This window comes from Colobus angolensis, unplaced genomic scaffold (genome assembly GCF_000951035.1).
Source record: "Colobus angolensis palliatus isolate OR3802 unplaced genomic scaffold, Cang.pa_1.0 Scaffold19, whole genome shotgun sequence".
Taxonomy (NCBI): domain Eukaryota; kingdom Metazoa; phylum Chordata; class Mammalia; order Primates; family Cercopithecidae; genus Colobus; species Colobus angolensis.
In genome coordinates, this window is record NW_012115043.1 from 5380647 (window position 1) to 5391474 (window position 10828).

At 45.1% G+C, this 10828-nt stretch overlaps 1 protein-coding gene and 1 non-coding gene across 7 annotated transcripts in view; one reads left to right on the plus strand and one right to left on the minus strand.

Moving 5' to 3' along the window:
• RAB11A (RAB11A, member RAS oncogene family) overlaps nt 1-2375 on the minus strand; it is a 19503-nt gene extending 17128 nt beyond the window's left edge. For 4 of the 6 annotated variants that reach the window (XM_011940377.1, XM_011940376.1, XM_011940378.1 and 1 more), the window contains exon 1: nt 2036-2375. In XM_011940377.1, coding sequence (XP_011795767.1) covers nt 2036-2075 — 40 coding nt within the window. In that variant the 5' untranslated portion in view covers nt 2076-2375. Of the gene's footprint in view, nt 1-1581; nt 1703-2035 lie in introns of those variants that run through there. The other 2 variants (XM_011940379.1, XM_011940380.1) reach the window with 2 other exon arrangements.
• Nucleotides 2376-2528: 153 nt separating this feature from the next.
• On the plus strand, nt 2529-2600 carry TRNAQ-CUG. Its single transcript has one exon. It is a non-coding gene; the product is annotated as a tRNA-Gln (tRNA).
• Nucleotides 2601-10828: the final 8228 nt, after the last annotated feature.

A 10828-nucleotide genomic window follows, 5' to 3' on the forward strand; every position in this document is an offset into this window, starting at 1 on the left:
GCTGAGATCTGGCCACTGCACTCCAGCCCGGGCGACAGAGCAAGACGCCGTCTCAAAAAAAATAAATAAATAAAAATAAAAGGACCTTGTATAACCAACATTCAAGTTCAAACCAAACAGGAGAAATACCCTGATGGTCTATCTTGTTCTGCATTAATTACTTCAAAACAGCTTTATAAAGGCACACTACCATTATACCATATTTTAAAACACAAACCTCCCTTTAACCCCAAAGTCTCAAGAGATTCAAATAATTTCACATCATCTCAGACACCTTCGGCAAAACGTATGCTGTAGTATACTTTTTGTAATTCAGGTCTCAGTTTTGTATTTGTAAAATGAACTAAGTACCCTGAAAGTACTTTAAAGCACGGGGTGGAGGGGGAATACCAAAAGTATTCACCCTATACAATAGAATATTCTGGGTCAGAGGCGTAAGAGATGACAAGAGTACAACAGCAGGCTAGCATAACAAGATTTGCAAAGTATTGGGAAAGCAAAGAAATCTTTCCTGCTTGGTTTAGTCAATCATTCTTAGCACCCAATGGCAAAGACAGAAACAGTCACCATGCTTAACACTCTTTAAACTCCACCCTCCACAGTAAAGCTTTAATAGCAATGGCTTCTTCCTCAGTGGAAATGATCTTTGTTCGGCACACTGCTGATGGCTACCTTCCCAACTCAGGAGCAGAGAAAGAGCATCAGAGTGAGAGTACATTCACTGAACAAAAAAAGCGTCTACTGTACTCTCTTCTCATTGAAAAATGTACCCTTTATCTTCGTTGATTAAAAAAAAAAATTGGATTCCTTCCGGACTCAACCAATAAGCAATTCTTTCTAACCAACCCTGACCCTCCGATATGTTCTATCCAAGGGCACTACATGTTTCCTTACCTTATAATAAATATTTAATGTGACCTAAAGAGCACACAACTTCCTCCTACCCCCAACCTTTTGGGAAAGGTATGTGGCCAACTAGGGCTCTTCCCTTCCTGTTGGATCCTCCCAGTGTTGCAGCAGGAAGCAACCCGTCCATAGAGATAAAGCAAGCTAGTATTTGTGCAGCGCACAACCTTTCCTGCTCAGGAACCGGGCCTTCAGGTCTGGCAAGGATAACAGCCACCACCCATCCGCAACCTCTTCTCGCGAATCGAGTAAAGAGTTATCCCGGGTTGTGTGCCACTGAGTAGGGAGAGCAAGAAAATAAAAGGCTAGGTGGGAAGTAATGTCAGCCTGCCGGGTCACTGCGACAAGCGCGCCACTGGGTGATGGGCGATCCCTCTTACCCTCCCACCACCCAGGTCGCAACGGAGACAAGAGAGCTCTTAACACGATCTGGGGAGGGAAGGTAGAGAGAGTTGCCAAATGGGGAGTGGGGGAGGGAGCGGTCAGAGAAGGTTAAGGACCGCAAGGACCGCGAGAACCGCGGGGCGGAGGGTGGGGGTGGGGACCCCTGGCCCGCTCAGATTTTACCGGGTCCTAGACCCGGGATGGGAGAAGCTTGGGGGGGGGCGAACGAGGGGAAAAGAGATGCAGAAGAGAGGCTCGCTCGAGCGGGGAAAGGGGCAGATAAGAAAAGACCTGTAGTGGGAGTCTGCACCGAAGGCAAGGCCAAGAGGGAAGCGAAGAACCCGTCAGAGGGGCTTCGGGAGAGGACGCCAGCCGGGAAAGGTGTACGCTGAGGGGGAGGGGGCGCTACACCCGAAAAGAGAGATGGTGGGAGGGGCGGCGGGGCCGCAGAACCCGGGGAAAGGAATTCGACGATATGCGAGACGGCAGTCAGCCAGGGGAAGGACACGCAGGGAGGGGCTCTGAGGCCAGCCAAGGCACACGGAGAGGTCGCTCAGAGAGCGGCATGTGATGGGGACCCCTGTCTGAGGAGGGAAGAAGCTGAGCTGGGTAGAAGACGGAACCGCACAAAAAACGAAGGGCTGAGGCAGGCCTCTATCAGTGCAGGGGTGGCCGGCACCACCGCCGAGAGTGTCCCGGGTCCCCGAACGGGGACTGTGTAGAGTGCGAGAGCCCATGGCCTCACCTTTAAAGAGGTAGTCGTATTCGTCGTCGCGGGTGCCCATTGCGCGGCCAAGGAGCGAAAGGGCGGGAGCAGCAGTGGTATCTGTGGGACCAGGGGGCGTCGCTGCAGGGGTAACCCGAACGCCGAGCTTCAACTGCCGGACTGGATGAAGAGCCCCTCCTTGCCGCTGCGCCACTTCCGGCAGGCCCCAGCCTTTAAGGGGAAGTACTTCCGGGGGCGGCTCCCCGTCCCTGAACCCAAGAAGGGTGGTGTGCGCGAGGGTCGCGATAGGTGGGGGTTGAAACTTTCGTCGCTAAAGGAGGCTCAAAGGGGAAACTGAGTCCTGGAATTCCTAGCTACCATGGTCTTAGTGGACTCTTGCTCATTTCTCGAGCTACCGGGCCCGGAAGCGACTCGCTGGAACCGGGTGGGACCGCCTGTGAGTGGTGGGTTTGTGGATGGGGGCGGGGTTGTCTAAGGATTAGAGAGCCGAAGGCGGCTATGTTCGCATGGCGGTTCCATGGTGTAATGGTTAGCACTCTGGACTCTGAATCCAGCGATCCGAGTTCAAATCTCGGTGGAACCTGCATTGGTAGTTTTTTTTTCCTTAACAACTTTTTTGTTCACTAAGTAATTGAACAACTATGATATATACATGGAGATGTAAAATTTAATCCTTGCCTATGAAGACCTCACAAATTTCCCACTGCATTTGAGGTACGATCTGCTACCTGGCGGGGGTTGTCTTAATGAGCCTCTTCACTACCTTTTTTTTTTTAACCCTGGCCCCTCAAACCTTAATTCAGAAGCTTCAATGAAACTTGAAAATTCCTTTTGCTGGAATTTTCTACCTCCAGCTTCACGGGTAGGCGCTTGTCACTCACTCCTCTCCAGAAATCTCTCAGTCTATCTCGTTTTCATTTAGAGTACTTCGCCCACCCTCCTCATCAAGATTCATCAAGAACTTGAGTCCTATTTGTAGGTCTCTAATCTAAGTCCGTTTACGTAAGTATTTCATTTAATATTCTGAGCAAAGGATGGCAATTTCCATTTTAGCGGAAATTTGGATACTAAGACTCAAGTGATTTGCCAGATATCATGCCGCAGGGCCTCCCTGTATTTGAAGAGAATTTTGTAATTCCAGAAAAGCCTTTATCCAATTATTGTCACACCTCCTACCTCCTATATGCAAACTCTCGATTTAGACTCGTGGGCAAGTGTGCCTAGAACAAGCAGAAGAATACTCCCTGCCAATGATGTCCACTTCCCAATTCCTGGAGACTGAATAGGTTAGGTTACATGGCAAAGGGGAATTGAGGTTACAGATGAAATTAAGGTTGCTAATCAGCTGACATTAAATTAGGGATATTATCCTGGATTATTTGGGTGACCCCAGTGTTGTCATAAGAATACTTAAAAGTGGAAAAAGGGCTGGGCACGGTGGCTCACGCCTTAATCCCAGCACTTAGAGAGGCTGAGGTGGGTGAATCACCTGAGGTCAAGAGTTCAAGACCAGCCTGGCCAATAAGGTGAAACCCCGTCGCTACTAAAAATACAAAAAGTTAGCCGGGCATGGTGGTGGGTGCCTGTAGTCCCAGCTACTCTGGAGGCTTAGGCACGAGAATCGTTTGAACCCAGGAAGGAGAGGTCACAGTGAGCTGATTAACCGTTGAGTCAATGGGCTGGGAAAGGCAGGCCCACCCTTAACCTGGGTGGGCACCATCTAATCAGCTGCCAGCGAATATAAAGCAGGCAGAAAAATATGAAAAGGCTAGACTGGCGTAGCCTCCCAGCCTACATCTTTCTCCCGTGCTGGATGTTTCCTGCCCTCGAATGTTGGACTACAAGTTCTTCATCTTTGAGACTCGAACTGGCTTCCTTGCCTCTCAGCTTGCAGAAGGCCTATTGTGGGACCTTGTGATCGTGCGAGTTAATACTACTTAATAAACTCCCATTTATATATATATATGTCTATCCTATTAGTTCTGTTCCTCTAGAGAACCTGGTCTAATACAGTTGGTAAGAAAATAAAAAGGAACTCTCTAGTAAAAAGCCTGGAATTATAAATTTAGAAATGCCTAGCCTTAGACTATGTGGAAGAAGCAAGACCTGAAATATATCTCACCCTCCACATCTGGGGAGGTAACTTTACATGTTTGTTAAAAACAAAGTGAGGAATGATAAGGCTGTGTTTAAACTTCAGCTCAGTCATTCACTAAAGCTGTGTCAATTTCAATAATTTATTTAATCCTGCTGAATCCCAGTTTCTTATCTGCAAAATGGGGACAAACAGGAAGAAGGAATTAAGTAACATATGTATAGCTGTTAACATCATGCATGGAACATAATAAATACTTATGAATGCATTGACTTTTTTCTTTTTCCTTTTTTTTTTTTTTTTTGAGTCAGGGTCTTGCCGCGTCACCCAGGTTGGAGTGCAATAGTGCGATGTCAGCTCACGGCAGGCTCCGTATCCTGGGTGGGCTCAAGCAATTCTCCCACCTCCACCTCCCAAGCAGCTGGGACTTCAGGTGTGCACCATCGCACCTGGCTAATTTTTGTATTATTTGTAGAGATGGGGTTTCGCCATCTTTGCCCAGGCTGGTCTTGAACTCTTGAGCCCAAGCAATGCTCCCATCTCAGCCTCCAGAAGTGCTAAGATTACAGGAATGAGCCTCTGTGCCTGGCCAAATGCAGTGATTTTCAACAGGGGTCAATCTTGTGCCCAGAGACATTTGATAACATCTGGAGACATTTTTAGTGTCACTACTTGGGGGTGCTATTGGTATCTAGTAGGGACCAGGGATGCTGCTAAATGTTCTACAACACACAGGATAGCACTCCCAAGAAAAAGAATTATCTGGCCCAAAATGTCAGTAGTTACCAAAGTTGAGAACCATGAGTTATTATTGTAAGAATTAGCCAGATGCCAGGCCAGAGCCTATGATGGGAAAGGGGCAGGATGCCATGATTCTCACCCCCTGTCCTAGTTCATTTGAAGAAAGTGAACCTCACTCCCTAGGTCTCAGGAAGAATGCCCAGGGACAGACGTTCCTCCCTTCTGTATCCCATAAAGCAGAGCCTGGGGGCCACTGGCCTGACTCAAAAAGCTTCTGTAGTGGTTTCCATTTGTTAAATAAACATGTCATTGTTATATTTCTTTTTTTTTTTTTTTTCTTTTTTTCGAGGTGGAGTCTCTCTTTATCACCAGGCTGGAGTGCAGTGGTGCGATCTCGGCTCACTGCAACCTCTGCCTCCCAGGTTCAACTGATTCTAGCCTCAGCCTCCTGAGTTGCTGGCATTACAGGCATGCACCACCACACCCGGATAATTTTTGTATTTTTGTAGAGACAGGGTTTCACCATGTTGGCCAGGCTGGTCTCAAACTCCTGACCTCAAGTGATCTACCTGCCTCAGCCTCCCAAAGTGCTGGGATTACAGGCATGAGCTACCACGCCCGGCCTCAGTGTTCTATTTCTTAACTCAAAGGTTATTTTTACAGGGTTGTTCCCTTTACAACTGTGTTAAACTCTATATACCAGTTTTATGCACTTTTGTAATAATATTAGGTTTACCTCACAATACAATTTTCAGATGGGGCATGGTGGCTTGTGCCTGGGAGGCCAAGGTGGGAGTATTGCTTAAGGCCAGGAGTTCAAGACCAGCCTGCTGGGCAACCTAGCGAGACCCCCCCCCCCGAATCTCTACAAAAAATGGAGAAATTAGCCAGATATGATGGCACCTATGTATCTGTAATCCCAGCTACTCAGGAGGCTGAGGTGGGAGAATCACTTGACCCGAGGAGTTCAAGGTTACAGTGAGCCATGATTATACCACTACACTCCAACCTGGGCAACAGAGCAAGACCCTGTCTCTAAAAAAAACAAAAATGTTTTTGAGAGAGAAAAGTTGACAGACCTTATGAAGTGAAATTTCGCCCAGCATGGTGGCTTCTATCTGTAATCCTAGCAGTTTGGGAGGCCAAGGCAGGCAGATTGCCTAAGCTTAGGAGTTTGAGACCAGCCTGGGCAACATGGCAAAATCCCACCTCTACTAAAAATAAGAAAAAATAGTCAGGTATGGTGGCATTCACCTGTAATCTCAGCTACTTGGGAGGCTGAGATAGGAGAATAGCCTGAACCCAGGGAAGTCGAGGCTGCAGTAAGCCGTGATTGCATGACTGCACTCCAGCCTGGGCAACAGAGCGAGACCCTGTCTCCAATAAAATAAAGTAAAAAATTTACTATATACACTATATATGTATATAGTAATCCCACTAACTGAGCCCAGTAACTGGGCCCAGTAACTGAGCCCAGCTGACACTTTCAGGGATAATGGATATGTTCATTATCTTTATTGTGCTAATGGTTTCACAGGTGTATACATATCTCAAAACTCGTCAAATTTCACATTTTAAACAGGTGCACTGTATTGTTTTCTGGAAAGAGAGCAATATCAAGAGTGATATACATGTATACTATATACATGTATTAGATTTATGTAATACTCTATTATATATTAGAATATATATAATACTCTATTATATATTAGAATATATACTATATTATACTATATTATATATTAGAATATATTATACTATATTATATATTAGAATATATATTACACTGTATTATATAAGTATATAGTATATTATGAGGTGACAAATTGTACACATGATCAGGAAAATTCTCATCTTTGATTAGCTGGGTTTTTGTTTGAGACAGTCCTGCTCTGTCGCCCAGGCTGGAGTGCAGTGGCACAATCTTGGCTCACTGCAACCTCCGCCTCCCAGGTTCAAGTGATTCTCCTGCCTCAGCCTCCTGAGTAGCTGGGATTACAGGCGCCTGTCACCACGCCCAGCTAATTTTTGTATTTTTAGTAGAGACGGGGTTTTGCCAGGCTGGTCTCGAACTCCTGACCTCAGGTGATCCACCCACCTCGGCCTCCCAAAGTACTGGGATTACAGGCATGAGCCACCGCTCCTGGCCTGATTATTTGTTTACAGTAACTAAAGTATCAGCTAGCCTTAAAGAAAAAAGTGATAAAATATACATGTTTACAAATAAAGATATGTATTAGGCCAGTGTGGTGGCTTAAGCCTACAATCCCAGCACATTAGGAGGCCAAAACAAGAGGATCGCTTGAGGCCAGGAGTTCAAGACCCCTGGCCAACATGGCAAAACCCCATCCCTACTAAAAATACAAAAATTAGCTGGTGTGGTGGCGCATGCCTGTGATCCCAGCTACTCAGGTGGCTGAGGCAGGAGAAGTGCTTGAACATGGGAGGCAGAGGTTGCAGTCAGCCAAGATCATGCCACTACACTCCAGCCTGGGTGACAGAGCGAGACCATCTCAAAAACAGAAAAGAGGTAGTAGTGATGGTTGCACAGCATTGCAAATTACCTAATGTCACTTAAATGGCTAAAATGGTAAATTTTATTATGTATATTTTACCACAAAGAAAATAAAACTAAGGAACATAAATCTCAGATTTTATCATAATAAAGACAAAAAACAGAAGGTTAGGATGAAGGGGCTGATAGTGGTGCAAGACTGGGACAGGCTCCTGTGAGGTCCTTAGTCTTCACAAGATCCCTGTCTCTCTGGGGTGTTTGCCTCTTTCCTGACAGTCTCCCAGAATTCCTGTGGACTGGCTGGCTTTCAAGGCCAAAATCAGCTTGTTCACCCTTGGCCACACCCAGCCCAGAAAAGACACCTCCATTGGCCTCTGAAATCCCACCACTAGAGAGTCATTTCTTTAGCTATGTACTGATTGCCAGCTCTTCCCCTTTCCCCACACCCCCACCATGTGCCTCTGTATATGTTTACTACTGCCTCCCAGAGGAGTGAACTGGCCTTGGCTCTGTAGGACTGAATCAGGTTCCTGCACTCTCCCATGTGGATAAGAACCATGCTTGCTCAAAGGAGGAGAAAAAAAGTAGTAGAGTCTCATTTTTGTTTCTCAATCATTTATTTAGAAAATACTAGACCTTTTGGTAATGTAAAACAAAAATACCACAATACTAAATTGTCAGGTGAGCAAAAGATAAAGATGATACTTCTTAGGCCCGGTGCGGTGGCTCACACCTGTAATCCCAACACTTTGGGAGGCCAAGGCGGGAGGATCACCTGAGGTCGGGTTCAAGACCAGCCTGGTCAACATGGGTAAACCCCGTCTCTACTAAAAATACAACAATTAGCAGGTATAGTGGTGGCCGCCTGTAATCCTAGCTACTCGGGAGGCTGAGGCAGAAGAATTGCTTGCACCCGAGCAGTGGAGGTTGCAGTGAGCCAAGATTGCGCCAGTGCTTACTCCAGCCTTGGCAATAGAGTGAGACTCCTCAAAAAAAAAAAAAAAAAAAAAGATAAAGATGACACTTCTAGATATGGAGCCAATGCTTGAACAGAGGAATAATTACTATGCAACCTCATCGATCCACCCCTAGGTATTTACCCAAAAGAAATGAAAGTATATATCCACGCAAAAAGTTGTACACAAATGTTCATAGCACCCTTTAAAAAATTTTTTTTCTCTTTGAGACAGAGTATCATTCTGTCACCCAGGCTGGAGTGCAGTGGTATAATCTCAGCTCACTGAAGCCTCTGCCTCCTGTGTTCAAGCGATTCTCGGATAGCAGTCTTATTTGCAATAGAAAAAGCTGGAAGTAGCCCAAATGTCCATGAACAGGTGAATGGGGAAGCAAATTTTGGTAAATCCACACAGTGGACTATTATTCATCAACAAAAAATAATCAACTACTCATAAACGTAACAATGTGAATGAATCTGAAAATAATCATGCTGAGTGAAAGAAACCAGAGGGGAAAAAAGAGTACATACTGGATTATTTCATTTATATAAAGTCTACAGAATGCAAACTGACTTATGGTGACAGAAAGCGGAAAGCGGATAGGTAGTTGTCTGGGGACAGGGTAGAAAAAGACAGGAAGGATTACAAGGTACGAAGACTTTTTGGAGACAGGATCTAGGTTTGTTGCCAGGCTGGAGTCAGCAGCAAGATCACAGTTCATTGCGGCCTCGACCTCAGTCTCAAGTGATCCTCCCCCACTCCAGCCTCCTAAGTATCTGGGACTACAAGCGCATGCCACCCCACCCAGATAATTATTTGTAATGTTTGTAGAGACGGGCGCCTCCCTATATTGCTGACGCTTGTCTCAAACTCCTGGGCTCAAGCGATCTGCCCGCCTCAGCCTCCCTGTGCTGGGATTACAGGTGTGAGCCACTGAGCCCAGCTGACACTTCTAGGGATAATGGATATGTTCATTATCTTTATTGTGCTAATGGTTTCACAGGTGTATACATACCACAAAACTTGTCAAATTTCACATTTTAAACAGGTGCACTGTATTGTTTTCTGGAAAGAGATCAAGATCAAGAAAGAAAAAGGAGAGCAAAAAACAGAAAGTCCTCCCCTCATCTTTGATATTCTTGAATGCAAGGCTGGAATACTCAGATGCCAAAAATCATTATCACTACTCTCACACTAACCACTAAGTCACCTACATGATTCCTTTCCTTTTTTTTTTTTTTTTTTTTTTGAGACAGAGTCTTGTTCTGTCACCCAGGCTGGAGTGCAGTGGCACGATCTCGGCTCACAGCAACCTCTGCCTCCCAGGTTCAAGCAATTCTCCTGCCTCAGCCTCCCAAGTAGCTGGGACTACAGGCACGTGCCACACCTCCCTTCTAATTTTTTGTATTTTTAATAGAGATGGGGTTTCACTGTGTTAGCCAGGATGGTCTCGATCTCCTGACCTCGTGATCCACCTGCCTTGGCTTCCCAAAGTGCTGGGATTACAGACATGAGCCACCGTGCCTGGCCCATGGTTCCTTTCTTTACAATATCTCTTGGTATGTTTTTTTTCCATTCCCATAGCCACCACTCTGGTCTGATTTTCTTCTTCACTGTTTACAACCTAACCCTACCCTCAATTTTCTCCCACTTCAATCCAACATGCTGATGACTGCCAGAATAATCTTAACAAATGACACCTTCCAACTGCATGATTCCTATTATTCAGAGCCATCATTGAAATATCTATGTTAGTCTACACATGCCTGAAAACAAAAGGTTATAAAAATCAAATGTTAGCAGTGGTTATTTCTGCAGATTAGGATTACGGATGATTTTTATTATTTTGTTTATCTGTTTTCTATATTTTATAGGAGATTTTAAAATTTAAAAAAAGCTGTACTGGTCTTGCTTGTTACAAAAGGAATGAACAGTCATTGTAAAATATTCAAATAACACAAACAATGTGGAAGTACAGTAAACTTGGAAAGTGAAGTTTGTTTCTTCCTGGCTGCCAACATTGTGGTTTCCTCCCCAGCACCACCCCACCCCTTCCATCCAGAAAACAGCCAGGCAGTTTGGGTGGGATTATCCCTACCCACAGCTCCAGGAGTGGCTTCTGGAATTTTCTAACCCTGAGGTTCTCAATCCTAATATCCAAACCCAGATATTGTAACAAACGTTTCATAACACTGTCTTTACCATCCTGACTTATCAATAGATCTTATATTATACCTTCCAGCACACATAATTTTAAGTTGGGAGTCAAGCTTGCTGATATTTTAGTGTTTTCTTTATTTTGTATATGTTTATATGTATCTTTGTATGCCCATGCAGGTACGTGCATATCATACATCCTATTTTAGCTGTTGAGTACATATTACACTTAGAAAAAGTTACATAGGAAAACACCAAAGCTGAAGAAAGATGTCAACCATCATTTTAGAGAACCTTTTGAGTGCTGCATAGGTGAGTGCACACACTTTAAAAATCAATATAATGCT